Consider the following 18,365-nt stretch of genomic DNA (forward strand, 5'->3'; position numbering starts at 1 on the left):
GCTTCACTGATGAGGTGGTATGCTTAGGATCATGAGCAGTTCCTTTCCTTCTCCATACTCTCTCTTCCCATCACTCTGGTACAAGTTGATCTCGGTCTCATCTGTCCATAGGATGTTGTTCCAGAACTTTGAAGGCTTTTTTAGATGTCGTTTGGCAAACTCTAATCTGGCCTTCCTGTTTTTGAGGCTCACCAATGGTTTACATCTTGTGGTGAACCCTCTGTATTCACTCTGGTGAAGTCTTCTCTTGATTGTTGACTTTGACACACATACACCTAGCTTCTGGAGAGTGTTCTTGATCTGGCCAACTGTTGTGAAGGGTGTTTTCTTCACCAGGGAAAGAATTGGTCTTCCGGGTCTTTTGGTGTTGCTGAGCTCACCGGTGCGTTCCTTCTTTTTAAGAATGTTCGAAACAGTTGTTTTGGCCACGCCTAATGTTTTTGCTATCTCTCTGATGGGTTTGTTTTGTTTTTTCAGCCTAATGATGGCTTGCTTCACTGATAGTGACAGCTCTTTGGATCTCATCTTGAGAGTTGACAGCAACAGATTCCAAATGCAAATAGCACACTTGAAATGAACTCTGGACCTTTTATCTGCTCATTGTAATTGGGATAATGAGGAAATAACACACACCTGGCCATGGAACGGCTGAGAAACCAATTGTCCCATTACTTTTGGTCCCTTAATAAGTGGGAGGCACATATGCAAACTGTTGTAATTCCTACACCGTTCACCTGATTTGGATGTAAATACCCTCAAATTAAAGCTGACAGTCTGCAGTTAAATCACATCTTGTTCGATTCATTTCAAATCCATTGTGGTGCTGTATAGAGCCAAAAATGTTAGAATTGTGTTGATGTCCCAATATTTATGGACCTGACTGTATCATAAGCTATAATTCTACCCATATAGTAATGGCATTGTTTATCATTTAAAGATCAAATTCACAAAAAAAAAAAAGAAAAAAAAACTCACCCTCCCTACAGGCCTCTAATTTAACCTAGAATCCTCCTGCAACCAGATGCCTATTTTTCGCTCTATGTTGGTCTCCTCCACTGTTTACATCCTAGCTCCCTAAATGTTCTCTGGCACTAGCAATATCTGCATAGTAATTCCCCTAAATTTGGATGGGGCCAGTAATTCAACAAGAGAGACAGTAGGAGGTAGGGTCTCACTTAAGTCTATGGGAAATTAATGGGCAGGCATGACCAGTGCCAGAAAAGACTTTAGGCCCTAGAATAAAAACACCACAGGAATACCCAACTTGTAAACACCTGAGGAAGGCCCAAGATGTAAACACTTGTGACGTTCCCAAGATGTAAACATCTGTGGATCACCCAAGATGCAGATACCTGTGGATTGCCCAAGATATAAACACCTGTGAATCGCCCAAGATGCAGATACCTGTGAATCGCCCAAGATATAAACACCTGTGGATCCCCCAAGATATAAACACCTGTGGATCCCCCAAGATATAAACACCTGTGAATCGCCCAAGATATAAAGACCTGTGAATCGTCCAAGATATAAACACCTGTGGATCCCCCAAGATATAAACACCTGTGAATCGTCCAAGATATAAACACCTGAGAATCACCCAAGATATAAACATCTGTGGATCCCCCAAGATATAAACACCTGTGGATCGCCCAAGATATAAACACCTGTGAATCCCCCAAGATATAAACACCTGTGAATCACCCAAGATATAAACACCTGTGGATCACCCAAGATATAAACACCTGTGAATCACCCAAGATATAAACACCTGTGAATCACCCAAGATATAAACACCTGTGAATCACCCAAGATATAAACACCTATGGATCACCCAAGATATAAACACCTGTGGATCCCCCCAAGATATAAACACCTGAGAAGGTCCCAAGGTGTCAATGTTTGTTGCAAAGAACTACAATAAACTCAGTTTGATAGAAGTATATTAAGTGAACACTCTGAGTTTAGCACAGTTGCAGTGTTTGTTGGATAAAATTAGTATTTCACTAACTGGTTTCCCTTGTTGCCTGGAATTGCTCTTTAAAGCAGACCTTCACTTTAAAGGTTTTTCTTCACCCCTACCTCTCTTACCAATGTGCTTTATTTATGCTACAAAGCACTTCCGCATTTCTCACTTAGGACGAGATGTTGTCCCCCTTGCATGTGCGCAGACGTCCTGCAGTTTTTGGGTCCCAAGAAAGCCTTGAGGCACAGCTGCGCACGTGCTGGTTTCCTTATCCATCTGTGCATTTATGGGGTTTCCTGTGCACATGCAAAGACTGCTAGCAAGGAAATCTGAAACCTTCACCTGTGCATGTGCAAATGTGTCAACGGGCTCTGCAAGAACCAGAAAACTGAGAAGAGCACGTGGGCAGATCTGCGCATGTGCAATAATGGTGACTCCTTGGGAGGGAGGAGCCACCAAGGATGGGGGACTGAAGTTCTGCTTTAAGGGAAGGGTACCAGAAAGTTAGTAAGTTTGGGGATGGCCCCTTCCTGTTCCAACATGACTGCGCACGAGTCCACAAAGCAAGGTCCATAAAGACATGGATGAGCGAGTTTGGGGTGAAGGAACATGACTGACCTGTGCAGAGTCCTGACCTCAACCCGATAGAACACCTTTGGGATGAATTAGAGTGTAGACTGTGAGCCAGGCCTTCTCGTCCGACATCAGTGCCTGACCTCACAAATGTACTTCTGGAAGAATGGTCAAACCTTCCCATAGACACACTCCTAAACCTTGTTGGCAGCCTTCCCAGAAGAGTTGATGCTGTTATAGCTGCAAAGGGTGGGCCAACTCAATATTGAACCCTACGGACTAAGACTGGGAGGCCATTAAAGTTCATGTGCGTGTAAAGGCAGGCGTCCCAAGACTTTTGGCAATATAATGTATATGGAAATTGATCAATCCTGATGTACTTACAGTCTATCTTGTTTCTTGAGGCCCTAAAATGCTAGGACAGTACAAATACTCCCAAATGACTTTTTTTGGAAAGTAGAAAGTCTGAGGTATTTAGTAAGAGGCACGGCGAGTTTTTTGACTTAAAAAAATTAAATTAAATGTGTTTTTTTATTTCACTTTTTTTCGTTTTTGTTTATATACTGTCACCAGTGCAGTACAGCATCACCATATGACTGGCGTGGCAGTGATCAGGGATACTGACTGGTGACAGTATGTATAAAATAAATAATAAAATAATTATATATTCAATTTTCCGAACAGTTTTTTTTTTTTTTTTTGTTTTTTTTTAAAAACTTTTTTCTACTATTTTTTTTTACATACTGCCATAAGAGTAGTTCAGTGTCACCATAGATAAGGGATTTTTTTTTTTTTTGGGTGATCACTGTTATAAGCAAAAGTTTTAACTGGCTTTCTTTCATGACAGCTTGCTTATTGTAGTGATGCTGATTGGCTACAGCTATTCACATTGTACAGGGTGCCAGGTACTGTGTAATAGCTGCAGGTCAATCACAACATGACAACAGTAAGAAAGCTGACATGAATGGAAGCCAATCATGACAGTTAAAAATTTGCTTATATTTTCAACCCTGTGGTCGCTATGTATGGTCCAGGGGCGGACTGACCATTTGGAAGCTCGGGCACTGCCTGAGGGCCCGGGGTCAGTAGGGGGCCCCATGAGATGCCCCTGGTACCTTTTTCATAGGCTTTTTTGTTTGGGCAAGGACACAGGGGCCCCATGAGTTGTCAGTCTGCCCCTGGTATGGTCATACTCCTGCAGGCCCCTGCAGCTGGGTACCAAACACCATAATCCAGAGGACACAGCGGGGCGGACCAGTGCACATGTACTAAGCGAAGGTGTGGGCGCGTTGCTTAGCCTGCACCTGTTGTCGTTAGCAGTAAATGTACTATGGGCCGGCAGCAAGAAGGTAAACTTTTGTTGTATTTTTATTTGTCATGTGTAACTTTTTTAACAATTTATTATTCCTGTAATGACAGCTTCCTTTAATTGACATATCAGGATTCTTTCAGAACCCTTATGTTTCCTCTGCCCTCCACTGAAGGTAATGAAGCACAGATTGTGCTCCATTAGCTACTTCCCCGGCCACAGCAGCCAAGTAAACAACCACCCAAATCAAAAAGCTCATCACCCACTCTACAAATGTAAATTGTAAACTGTGCTTTAAATCTCTATCTACTAGCCGCTGTTTATAAACGGTGCTGGTCGACGGGTGCTTGATCTTCCATCCGTTTACTTTCATATTTCTCACCTAGGCGAGAATGATGTCACTGGTACTGCTCACTACCCGCAAACGTCTGGAATATAAATGTTATATGGAAATGCATAAATTATATGATTCCATGGCTAATGACTACGGTGGAACTACAGAGATTGCCGTGATTTTCTGGATCCTATGGCAAATGGCTGTCACACTGTACACTGAATGCAGGGGATTACTCACTTTGTTCAATAAATACAACAGCATTCTCTGATTGGACAAGAGAAGCGGTGACTACTACAGTGATTCGCCAGTGCCCCATCATGAGACATACTTACACTGGTCCAAGCTGGATCAATGTAAGTATACGTTTAAGATTATACCAGGGGTTCAGCTTTAAGGCTGCATTCACACCTAAGCATTCCGGGAAGCCCAGGAAGAAAGACGCATTTCTACCTGCGTTCCTGGAAATGTTGCAAAATGCGTATCACAATTGTGATGCCGTTTTTTTCATAATGGCAGCCCAAACGCGGGTAGAAGTCCTGCATTTTGGAGCAGCTTTATGCTCTCATCTGGACTGTCAAGCTTAGGTTTAGTTCTACTTCAAAGGCCTGTTCAGACTGGAATGCGGAAACCCACATTCCATGCATGTTTCCCACACCACATTCAAAACCCACTCGGTGTGCAATCTGCTGTGGGTGGCAAAATAATCCTAATGACACCCCAAACGCAAATGGGGTGTGTTTGCTTGCACCAGATCACAAGGTACCACAGTACTTTTGATGTAATCCAATGCAATATCAACCTATGAATGAAGGAGTCACACAAGAATTGCACAGGAACGCGGACTGTGCTCCTGTGTGATTCAAGTGGCAACGGCCCTAAATTATAACTAAACATAGTTACATAGTTAGTCTGGCTGAAAAAAGACAAAAGTCCATCCAGTTCAACCATTAAAAAAAAAAAAGTTATAGCCTTACACCCACAGTTGATCCAGAGGAAGGCAAAAAAAACCCCAGCAAAGCACGATCCAATTTGCTCCTGCAGGGAAAACAATTCCTTCCTGATCCCCTGAGAGGCAATCGGATATTCCCTGGATCAACCTTACCTATAAATGTTAGTATCCAGTTATATTATGTGTATCTAAGAAAGAATCCAGGACTTTTTTGAATCAATCCACTGAGCTGGCCAGAACCAACTCTTGAGGGAGTCTATTTCACATTTTCACAGCTCTCACTGTGAAGAAACCTTTCCATATTTAGAGATTAAATCTCTTTCCTCCAAACGTAAAGAATGCCCTCTTGTCCTCTGTGATGACCTCAGGGTGAATAACTCTACACCGAGTTCACTATATGAACCACTGATGTATTTATACATGTTGATCATATCCCCCCTTTATCTCCTCTTCTCAAGAGAGAATAAATTCAGTTCCTCTAATTTTTCCTCATAAACATGAAACTTTTTTGGATAGAGTGGAGAAGGATTGGAACACCGGTCATGTTTTTATTACTGTCTGAGTCCCTATTAGGGATATTTACCCTGTCTATCTACCCTTGTCCTTTTTACTTTTTTAACCTGAGAGTGAAAAAAAAGGAAAACCTCAAATTATGGGAAAAATAAAGGGAAACATATCAATTGGGGACATTCTTTTTTGGTGACCCTGGTGACAACCAGGGATTCCCTCAGTTTGAAGTGATTTTCTCTCACTTCCTGTTTTGGCTATGGGACAGGAAGTGAAGGGAAATCTCCCCAGTGGGACACAGGTGGCAAAGAAAAATGACAAGGGTCATAGCCATCCCTTACTCTATCCAAAATGAAAACAAAAATTGCCTTTAATTCCACCTTAAAGTGGAACTTCACCTAAAAAGGGAAGTTCTGCTTTAAAGCTTCCTCCCCTGATCCCCAGTAACCAATGGCACTTGTTTGGGGGGGGGGGGGGGGGAGTGGGTACTTGGCTTTGACAAGTAGGTTAGGTGGAAGTTCTCCTCTTCTCTCTCCCCACAGTCTTCTGGGACACGTCAGAGGTCCCAGTAGACTGCGGGACCATTCAATATGCGCAACATAGCTCACGCATGGTCAGTGGCCACCCAGCTGTGAAGCCGCAAGCTGTCACAGCCGGGTGCCCACAGTTAAGATGCCGCCGCTGGGGACCAAAGACTGGTGGAACAAAGGTCTCAGGTGAGCAGAATGCTGGATCCTGGGACAGATGAGTATCTGTTTATTACAGATTTTGTACCTGCTGACTTTGATTTTAAAACGTTAGATCTCTTTAAGAAAGAAGGAGGCCATGCCTTTCCCTTTGGCTTCTGCTTTCTATCAAAAAGCAGCAGCCTGGTACAAAGAGGCACAGGGGCTGTTATCCGAATGAAGGGGGCTGATCTGGCCTGTTTAGTTGGCTCCTCTTTAAATAAAACTGAGCAGGTCACACATAACGCATCTGCCTGCTGCCATAGTTATTTAAGAAAGAAGGACACCAAGGAGGTGACAGGGCGGCCATGACAGGTGTGACTATGCAGAGCTTTCAGAGACTTTCCCCAAGAGACTGTGTGTGGATGTGTAGATGTGTCCGGTCTGTTCTCCGTCCTCCCACACTCACTGCGTGAATTCTTCATCTTCCTTTCTAAATATAGTGTGCTATATATTACACCCAGGAACACTCAGCCACTGCCTGCCCAATTATATATACACAAATGCTCTGAGGCCAGCACACGTGTCTCAAAACTATGTCCACACACAGCCTTATTTAACCACTCGACCTCCGGAAGGTTTTACCCCCCCTTCATGACTAGGCCGGTTTTGCTATTCAGCACTGCACTACTTTAACTGGTGATTGCTTGATCATTCAAATTTATATAATTGTTTATATAAACAAATTTATATAATTGTTTTCACACAAATAGAGCTTTCTTCTGGTGGTATTTAACCACTTGCAATTACTTTTACTGAAGCAGAGTGGCTGCTCTGCGCTGGATCACATACATGTCCACGATCCAGCATTTCTGGGTAGGGGATGAGCCGCCCTATCTGTGCTGTCATTCGGTACAGCACAAGTCGGTGAGCAGGTCGCGGGCAATGATTTATGGCTGGGACCTACTGATGGGCTTAGCAAATGACAGTGCAGAGCCTTGTGTTTTCTAACACAGGGCTCTGTACATGGAGCAGCGATGGGGCTTTTTCTCCCTGCAAAGCACTGAACTACTTTAGGGGGGGGGGGGGTGATGAGAGATTTTTTTTTTTCATGATCACTGTAACAGCAATTGTTTGAACTGTCATGATGCTGTGATTGGCCCAGGTACCATGTGATCACAGATCACACACAGCAGTAAACAATGATGTCATGAATGGATTGCATTCCAGGTAACATGTGATTGCACAGTGATCATATGGTATCTGGGCAGCTCACAGCAGCCTGATACTGAGCTCTACAATCTGCTGTGGATAGAGGACACAGTGGTTGCAAATCACGCCACTGCATGCCCCAGGGGCCGTGTGCAGTGTGCATGAGCCCCGCAATGTACTGGTAAGTCAGGTTGCCTGGGGAAGCCACCGGCCAGCAGTAAGATTACTGTTTGCTGGTCAGCAAGTGGTCAATAAAACCGTGCACTGAGCACATTCAAACAGCTTCACTCACAGCAACCAATTAAAATACATCTGTTTATAGCTCAGCATGCAGTGGTCTGCTATGAATTACAATACTTTGTGAACTGATAATTATATTTATTACAAAATAGGTGCAAATAGGTGGGACATTAAAGGCTTAGTTCTCCTTTACCAAAAACTGCCTATGCAGCTTACAAATGGCCTTTATCTGCATAGACAGTGTTTTGTAAAGGTGAACTATGCCTTTAACCAGGGGCGGACTGACCATTTGGAAACCCGGGCACTGCCCGAGGGCCCGGGGTCAGTAGGGGGTCCCATGAGATGCCCCTGGTACCTTTTTCATAGGCTTTTTTGAGTTTGGGCAAGGACACAGGGGCCCCATGATCCCCTATTGCCTGGGGGCCCCATGAGTTGTCAGTCTGCCCCTGCCTTTAATCTCACTGCTATATAATAACTTTTAAATAAACAGTAAAGACAGATCGCTGAAAGCTGGTTTGGGCTGTGAATTACTGTACAGTACTGCTGTATTCATTCATTCAGCCTCTTCTAGCATGCATATGTCTGGGTGTGCGCTTGATTCTAAGCTCTGTGTCTAGATTGTAAGCTCTGTTGGTGCTAGGGAGTGATGTGGCTAGTGTCCCTAGCTATCAGGGCTGGGCCGCCAACGTGGTCAATTGAGATGGCTGTTTCAGGTGGCACGCATAGAGTTACAAAAGAGGGGGCACTTAAGTGAGTGAACGCCTCTTTATGACTTGTACCTACAGGTAAGCCTTTTGTAGCTGCCAGTGGCATCACCGGCACAGCTGTATTGCACTCTGAATGAACAGCACACTGGAGTATGCCATTGAGAGCTCTGTGCCATGACCGTGACTCCTATGCACATGTGCGGGAGTGACCTCATGGTGGTCAGACCATTCAAGTGGCTAGAGAGTGTCAACCTGTAAGACAGATTGGGGAGAAGATGGAGGTGCTGACAGCGGTGACAGAGCGCTGCTGGAAGGCTTTGTTTTAAGGCAAGTCTGTCATAATGTGCTAGATATATGATGCATACTTTTACTTTACTATCGCGTTAGGCCATAGTGTCCATACCTGACCCTCCGTCCTCAGTGACTTTGTGTGACCTGGCTTCCAATGTCCTAACAACCAGTAACACTGGATGGGCTGAACACCTGCATCCTAGTAAAGAATGATGCTTTGTGCCTTGTGTCCTAGCAACCAATGAAACTGGGCTGGCAGGCTGTCTGAGTCCCAGCAACCAATGACACTGTGTGGCCCAGCCACTTGCATCCTAGCACCCAATGATGCTGTGCACCACAGCCACCAACAACCAGTGACACAGTGCACCATGACCAGTGTCTTAGGAACCAATGATGTTGTGCAGGCCATCTGCTGGCATCCTACCAAGAAAAGATGCTTTGCGGCCCGGGCCACTATCAATCTAGTAACTAAACATGGGAGGTTGGTGGTACTGTACCTAGCACAAAACGTGTCAGCTAGGAGTTGTCCCTGCTGCAAATTTTAACCCCTTGGTGCCGGCACCTCCCAGCCCTTTAAGAGTTTCGGAAGCCAGGAGGCGGCACGGGGTTTAGGGTCATGTGTGGTCATGTGGGGCACTATTCCTCCCACTGATATGAGGCACTGTTCCTTTACACCAACAATGGAGCAATAATTCCAGCACTAACGCCATCAGTGGGGCTCTATTCCTCCCACTGGCACCAATGATGGGGCACAATTCCTCCCACTGACATCAACAATGGGGCACTATTCCACCCACTGACATCAACAATGGGGCACTATTCCTCCCACTGACATCAACAATGGGGCACTATTCCTCCCACCGGCACCAATGATGGGGCACTATTCCTCCTACTGACATCAACAATGGGGCACTATTCCTTCTACTGACATCAACAATGGGGCACTATTCCTCCCACTGACATCAACAATGAGGCACTATTGCTCCTACTGACATCAACAATGGGGCACTATTCCTTCCACTGACATCAACAATGAGGCACTATTCCTCCTACTGACATCAACAATGGGGCACTATTGCTCCTACTGACATCAACAATGGGGCAATATTCCTCCCACTGACATCAACAATGGGGAACTATTCCTCCCACTTACACCAACAACGGCACACTAATATTTACCTAAATATTAAGGATGGGACATTGTTTACTTCCACTGATGCCAGGACATTTTCTACTCCCACTGGCCCCCCTAAAGTCCATTAAACTTGCCCTTTGTTTAGAAAGTTTGGAGACCAATGGTGTAGACGAACGGAACCAGCAACTGAGGTGTAACATTGCAGTAGGGAATCTCAACTTGAGCATCATGTGGTATATTTAGTAGCTATGGAATATGTTAGATTGAAATAAATATATTTTACTAATGATTATATAGTCATAGTCTTTCAAACATTTTCTATGGCTGTACAGTACAGGACACAGGCTGGATATTCATAGACCCTGGAATGTCCTGAGGACCCACGGCTATGATCTCCCTACTTGAAGTGGGGGTGTCCCGTCATTGTGCAGGTGGTTTGGAACCAGGTTTAGCTGGTTTTGGTGTCCAAGGCTTGTGTCAGAACTGTTTTCTGGTGCTGTCTTTGAAGAGAAATATGTGAGGGATGAAAGGAACCCATTCTCTATATAGACTTTGGTGACTTGCCTGCAGGTGTCTTAGCTTTGCGTTGCCTTTTAGAATGCACGTGAAAGATTGTATTTTAGTTACGTTGCCTGCAGTGTGAACAGATCTCAATGAGATCTGCTGCATCCAAACAAACGCGAAGTAAAGAAAGTCATACACAGCCTCATAATGGTCACACTACACCAGTAAATAAAATGAAATCTTCAGATTTGCTTTTAAACTTCACTCAGACATGTCAAATGCAGGAAAACAATGCCTGCCCTAGGATTAGCTAACGTGATCTGCATGATTACAAACAGACCACTGTGTGTACATGTGGGATATATAGGACCGATCACATATACACTTTATAAATAATGCATGAATGAATACATCCATGTTCTGAATTTATAATAAATATTGAAGTCAGTATTTATGTATACACATCCGCTCAGTGTATGCACCTAAACAGTGGTGCTCTTCCTACTGTAGACAGGGCCACATGTGTCAAAGGGGAATTTTAGATCTTATGATCACATTGAAATCAATAAATATGAATTGCTAAATAAACAGCAATACATATAACACAAAAGTAATTCCAAATGTAGGTGAGCAGTGCACAGCTTTCATACATAGGTCTAAGGTCTAGTTTAACCACTTGACCTCCAGATGGTTTTACCCCATTCATGACCAGGGCATTTATTTTTGCTATTTTGCACTGCACTACTTTAACTGGAAATTGTGCAGTCATGCAACACTGTACCCAAATTAAATTAATATAATTTTTTTTCATACAAATAAAGCTTTCTTTTGGTGGTATTTGATCACAACTGGGTTTTTAAATTTTTATTATAAAAATGAAAAAAGACCAAATATTTTAAAAACAATTATATTTTCTACTTTCTGTTATAAAGCATCCCCCACCAGCTCTAAGTGTGAGAACTCAGCGATCACTTGACCGCTGAAAGCTGAGTTCTCATAGACACTCTGAGCAGAAAGCAGTGACTTCAGCCCGTTGTCAGCTGAAAATGGGTCACAGGAGTGCAGAATGAACTGCACTCCTGTGATCTACAGTGGAAGTACGGCCAAAAGAGCTTTGGCTGTACTTCTCCTTTAATTGCAGACAGTTCCTCCCTGTCCCTACAAGCTGGGTCAGGAACCCTGATTGGAGGACTTTGATGTTATATAAAGGAGAGTTGCAAGGATGTACTGTAGATACAGAACTCAGCCACATGACCATATACACAGGAGTGATGTATTTCACCCAGGCTAGAAGCAGACACTATTAGGCAAGTACCCCTATATTCTAATAGTTTATTTTCAGCTGCCAATAACTTTTTGAGTGTGTATCCTTCAAATCAAATCATTATGACAGATATATCTCTGTCCTATTGTTATTATCTCACATGCACAGTGCCCAGAAGATAGGTCTGTGCTACTGTAATACTGTACTGTGTGTAGTAGTCACCTTTCAGTATATTAGTAGGTGAACCTGTGGAGTTTGTATGCCGCTCCTGTTATGCCTCTGAGTTCCAGTGCCACATCACTGGTGAGAATCTGAATTCCAGGCTGGTTGGACAACAGATGGAGAATCTCCCCATTACTGCTGATCTTGTCTTCAGGTCTTCGACACAAAGATACATGAGACATTGCAATCATCCAGCCTTCCCATACATGGAACAAACTGCTGAACTGACTGAATTTCGATCCACCTTTGGCTGGCTCAAGTAATGCCTAGTACACACTAGCAGAAAATCGGACGAAAAATACCACTTTCGAAGTGATACTATGATAATCTAATCCGAATCTTATCTGAAGGGACAAGCACGGAAACCTTTCTAGTACGATTCCAGAACATACGATTTTTGTTTAATTAGTATTCACAAGACCAGGAAGAAAGAATACATTACAATACAATACAAATCATTACATCACTTCCGAAATTGTATTTTGTCGTACAAGACTTTTTGTTACTTTAGTAACCTCTATATTTTTGATATGAGACTAGCATGCAAAAAAACACTTGAGACGATCATTGGTCCTGTATTCCCATCGTGTGTACAAGGCTTACTCCTCGGGTTAGGAGAGTTTTTGAGCTGCAGGTGAAAGAAGTGCTGAGTATTACAGGCACTGGGCATTTTTTAACATTTGATACCCATATAAACCAAGCCCTAAATTGATTGTAAAGGCAGATGTTTTTTTTTTTTTTAAATAACATATCATACTTACCTGTTCCGCATGATGGTTTTGCACAGAGTAGCCCCGATTCTCCTCTTCGCAAGTTCCCCACCATTGCTCCTGGCCCCTGCCTTCTGCCAAGTGTCCCCACAGAAAGCAGCTTGTTATGGGGGCATCCAAGCAAGCTCACTTCTGAGTCCATTCAGACAAAGACGTGGCTCAGCCCTGCCACAACTCCCTCATTGGCTCACTGGCTGTGATTGAAAGTAGTGAGAGCCCATGGCTCCTGCTGCATTCTTAGCCAGGCCCTGACTGGCCATAGGGCACACCGGGCATTTGTTCAGCTGGATAGGAGGGGTGGCATATAGAGGAAGCGATCTATTTCTCTCCTGCAGCCACTGATTGCCCACTTCTCCTTCTCTTCCTTCTGCAGGCATTCAGCGGCTGCAGCAGAGGAATGGATGGATTGGTGCCTCTATATGTCACCCCCCTGCCCCCCCGCCACCTGTCCTATCCACCTCCTGCTTCCTCAGGCTCCTGTGTACTCCCCCTGCATTCTGCCGGGTTCCCTCGTCACCTCTCCTGCCAGCCACTGCAGAGGATCTGTCAGGATGGAGAGTAGGGAATGGGTCAGTAAATATGTCATTACCAGCCCCGTCCTTGTCCGAATGGACAGTCAGTGATCTCTGTTTACTGTACTTCAGTTTATGAATGAACGGGAACCTCTATACACAGCTATGTCTGTTCATTCATTCTGCACAGCTGAGGCTACAGAGATGGAGATTGAGGGCTGTGTTCTCAACCTCCTTTCTCTGTCTCAAAGGTGAGATGTCTGGGGTCTGTTTAGACCCTGGATATCTCACCAAAGACCCCCAATGGGGCTCCCAAAAAAAAATAATAAAAAACAGAAATGTAAATAAATACATTAAATTGTAAACAATAACAAAAAAATTAAATAAAAATAAAAAATTACTGAAACCTGTGGCGGCACTACCAGGGTCGCAAAAGGTTGCCACCAGGCTCCAAGGAAGGGCCCCCGGGCTCGGGGCTGCTCAGTCTAAAATGCCCGGGCCTATGTTTTGTCCCAGTCTGGGCCTTGTCCAATGAGGAGAGAGATGTGGGACAGCTGAGGAACTCTTGCATATCGCTGGATTGAGATGGGGTTCGTATAAGTATTGGGGGGGCTGTTGCACACAGAAGGTTTTTTACCTTCGTGCATAGAATAGAATGCATGAAGGTAAAAAACCATCAACCTTTACAATCACTTTAAGGTGGATTCATACATGTAGATAAATGCATGGTAAAATATGCTTTCTAGGTCTTGTTCACACATGGCCAGAGTAGTGTGAACAAGCCTTAGAATTATGACTGGGCAGCACAGTGGCTAAATGGTTAGCACTTCCTCTTGGCAGTACTAGGGTCGTTGGTTCGAATCCCAACCACAGCACCACCTGCCTGGAGTTTGCATGTTCTCCCTGTGCCTGTGATGGTAGATTAATTGACTCCTTTCTAAATTGACCTTAGTATGTGTATGTATGAATGTGAGTTAGGGACCTTAGATTGTACACCCCTTGAGGGTTAGGGACTGATGTGAATGTAATAGATAGATAGATAGATGTACAGCGCTGTGTAAATTGATGGCACTATATAAGTACCTTAAATAAATGAATGGGCCCTTATATATATATATTCAGTAATCAATTACTATAGGACATTCTTGCACTATTTATATCATAGCAGACAGTCCCTGATTTCCAGCTCAGGATATTTGTCCCTGGAAATGATGTTCAGCACTGAGCACCTACCCATAGCTCAGTGCCAGGAATTATATAGTGTACACACAAGCTTTCTATACAAATATTTTCTACTAACATTTACAATACAAGAACCTATAGTTCAATTTAGACAATTATTAGATCTATAGAGGTCCATGGTCCTCTGAGATGTGACAGATTTTACTTTCATAGGAAAGCGTCCCTGCAAATGGTTTATTAAAAAAAAAATGTCCACCATGACTTTAAGCAGGGTATACAATAAATCTGATCTGTCTAGACATATAGAAATATGGGATCTGCCAGGAGCACGCTGCAGGGGCTGTCATCCTCATCGTTCCTTATCAGGTCACTGCACATGCATACAACCAGCAGACTGTGCCAGTGATTCATCAAGTACTGAGACAGGGGTAAAGCTGACCATACACTAGGCAATCTGATTGTACAATCTCCTTTACCTAGGTTCACACCTAAGTGTTTTCCACAGTGTTTTGCATACATGTGTGCAGTCAGAGGCCGACAAAAAGGCCATATTTAGATGTTGGGTTGGGGGGGGGGGGTCCTCATACTCAGAGTTAGTTTACATTTTCATTTTAAGATCATGTGTTTACACATACATGTGCACAGTCAGAGGCCCCCTTCCTTAAGTCTAGGTTCACACCTATGCATTTTGTATTTTGCAGAAATGCACAGCAGTCCATTTAACATGATTTCCTATGGGACACGTTCACATCTCCGTGTTTTCACCCGGTGCGTTTTTTGGAAAGGGTCAGGGACTTTTTTAAACGCAAAAAGTTGCATTTTTGATTCTATAGACTTCAATGGGAATGCTGCAGAAAAGCATGTAGTGCGTTTTTGATACGTTTTGTGTTTTAATCTACCTAGCAACAAGAAAAAAAATTAAAAATAATTTTACAAAACGCTGCAAAAAGTACTGCAGAAACGGATCAAACGCAAACGGCATAGGTGTGAACCTAGGGTCATGGTGGCCACACACACTCTTATTTATTTATTTTTTTTGATTTTTATTTATCCGAACGTGTGTTTTGATCAAAGCCCAAAACAAATAAATAGCCATAACTTCCCTTTCAATCAATTTAGACTCCATTTAGTATATACCATAACCGCCCGCGCCAATTAATGTTTTACAATTTTTATAAATGCAGCTGCTATTTCTTATCTTAACGATCTTAATAAATGTATACAGCCAATAGCGCTTGCTAACTTATAATAAATATGTGCTAATACAACATACAGCATCAATGTGCCCAGAAAAAAACTCCTGAATCATATATAAGTGCAAAGTCCAAAGTATTGTGTATGCCACAAATTCCAACTATATTTATATGTAAAAAGTGTCCTAAAAGGTGAAAAAGAAGTGTTGTATCCACCGATGCCACCAGCTACTATTCCACCACGTGTGACTGTGAACACTCCGCACTCACCAAATCGCACTGACCTCCTTGTTATATAACAAGAAAAGTCATATTGTACTTTTTGGTCACCCAAGGACCTAGTTGGATCTCCTGCTTGGCACCTCTTTCTGCCGTCACCTCCTCATCAACAGGCAAGACCAATACTTCACTGGCTCAAAAATCCAAAAAGAGAAGAGGAATCCTCTCTCTTGTGAAAACCATTTGCCTTATTAAAAGGTAGGTTGCATATAAAAAACTATGACCATAAAAACACAAAAGCATACAAGCAATCTCTCTTCCGATCCACCACTCCTCAGCGTGTCATCCACACTAGACTGGAAGTGACGCACCGGAAGTTCTGCTTGACGCGTTTCGTCATCAATACGTGATGTCTTCAGAAGGCACAATACAACTTTTCTTGTTGTATAACAAGTGAGTCAATGCGATTTGGTGAGTGTGGAGTGTTCACAGTCACATGTGCTGGCACAATAACTGGTGGCATCGGTGGATACAACACTTCTTTTTCACCTTTTAAGGACACTTTTTTACATACAATTACAGTTGGAATTTGTGGTATACACAATACTTTCGAATTTGCGCTTGTATATGATTAAAGGAGAAGTACAACCAAAGCTCATTTGGCTGTACTCCTTCTGTGGATCATGGGAGTGCAGTTCGTTCTGAACTCTGGTTACCCATTTTCAGCTGACAGCGGCTGACATCACTCAGGTCCAAGCTGGGGAAAGATCCCGACTTTAAAGTCGGGATCCACTCCAGAGTCTGGAGCAGGACCTGGCTCAGTGAGTTGCTGACAGCCTTAGCCAGCCGCTCCCTCCCCCTCCACAGCCCAGCACACCAGTGAGCACGGGAGGCACAGCAGACGGCGATGACTGACAGTCACCGCTCTCTGCTCAGAGCAGCTGTGACAATTCAGTGATCAGTGGTCATGTGATCGCTCAGTTCTCCCTCTTAAAGCTGACGGGGGACCGATGCTGCATCCACCTATGTAAGTACATTTTGGGGAAAAAATCAATCCCACACTTCTCTTTGAGCCCAGATTTATACTAATGCAGTGCGGGAAACGCTGCAAATCCTGTGCACTTCCCGCATTGCAATCGTGTTCATGCAATCTGGTGCGCGTGCCAATGTTAAAATAATGACACCCCGAAATGTGATGCTATTGCCAGAAATCGCATCGCATGGGTGAGAAAAAAAAGGGTCCTGCACCTTTTTGGTGTGGATATGATGCAATCTGAGCCATACAAAATGTACAGCTCAAATAGCACCGCACAGATATTGCATGTAATTCACATAGAAATGCGGTGTGATTCCGGTGTGAATTACATGCGGTGTCCCGCACCACATTAGTGAGAACCATCACTGGAGGAGTTTCTTCTGGGCACATTTATGCTGTGTGTTTTACTTGCACATATTGATTAAAAGTTATCAAGAGCTATTGGCTATATACATTTATTAGACTCCATTTAGATCAGATTTGAGCAAACTGAGTCGATCGGGCACTGCGGAATATTAACGATCATTTTACATCGATGGACAGCACTCAGATCCTCGGTTTATGGGTACGATTGTATTTTGATTGATCAAACTATGAATTACATTGCGAAAACAGAGACAGAGAACTTGTGAGCAAAATCCACTTCCCTGTGTGCGTCATATTGATTGAATGGATTATCAATTATAGATCGATTATTTCTATTGGAAGAGATTGATCAGAAACTAAAGTCATCATTTATCAACACGTGCATGCATATTGTTAGACTTGCTATGTAATATGAGGATAAACCTAAACAAATCATTGCTTTTGTATGTAATCAGGCAAACGATTGTACTGCTGTTAATGTGTAGATCTAAAGGGGATTGTACAATCAGATTCTGCAGTGTATGCCCTAAGCACACACCTTCCCTAGAGAAACAATATCTGTAACATATCTGCTCTGACAGGTTCTCTTCACTAGTAGTTCTCTCATTCCCATATAGTGTGCATATGAATTGCCTCCCCAGCCCTATACACATGTATGCTCGGAGCACCACCCTGCTCATAGTGATGATGATGATAGGACAGTCATTGTTCTATGGAGCATGCACGGACTGTTTACCATCCACTTGCCTGTCACAGTGGGAGGCTCAGGTGTCAGCAGCATCAGCGTCATCCCCATCCATATCCACACTCCGATCCCCCCGATCCCCGCAGCTCCTTCCATCCGCGGGATCCCCGGCTACCCCAGTCCACATGCAGCCCGGCTGTCATCCACAGAGCATGTCCTGCCGAGCCGAGCCGAGCTCTGCACACACAGCCGGGCTGCTCCGCTCTGGACACGCCCACCGCCTGTCAGTGGAGGCATGAAACGCCCCTGGAGGAGAGCCTTCCATTTATTATATGTATGCTATATATATATATATATATATATATATATATAGTATAATGTATATATTTTGTATATATAAAATATATTTGTATATATATATATATATTATGTATAATGTGTGTATTATGTATGTATATACACTGTGTATAATGTATATATTTGATCAATTGAAATACAATATATATATATTGTATTTCAATCAA

General features: G+C 43.3%; 1 protein-coding gene across 1 annotated transcript in view; it reads right to left on the bottom strand.

Moving 5' to 3' along the window:
- Positions 1–18,079, bottom strand: part of ADAM19 (ADAM metallopeptidase domain 19) — a 119,316-nt gene extending 101,237 nt beyond the window's left edge. The window contains exon 1 of the mRNA XM_089682850.1: positions 17,904–18,079. Coding sequence (XP_089538976.1) covers positions 17,904–17,997 — 94 coding nt within the window. The 5' untranslated portion in view covers positions 17,998–18,079. The remainder of the gene's footprint in view (positions 1–17,903) is intronic.
- Between the last annotated feature and the right edge of the window lie 286 nt (positions 18,080–18,365).

Source organism: Staurois parvus, unplaced genomic scaffold (assembly GCF_062004578.1).
Source record: "Staurois parvus isolate SC_StPar_1 unplaced genomic scaffold, SC_StPar_1.0 ptg000298l, whole genome shotgun sequence".
Taxonomy (NCBI): Eukaryota; Metazoa; Chordata; class Amphibia; order Anura; family Ranidae; genus Staurois; species Staurois parvus.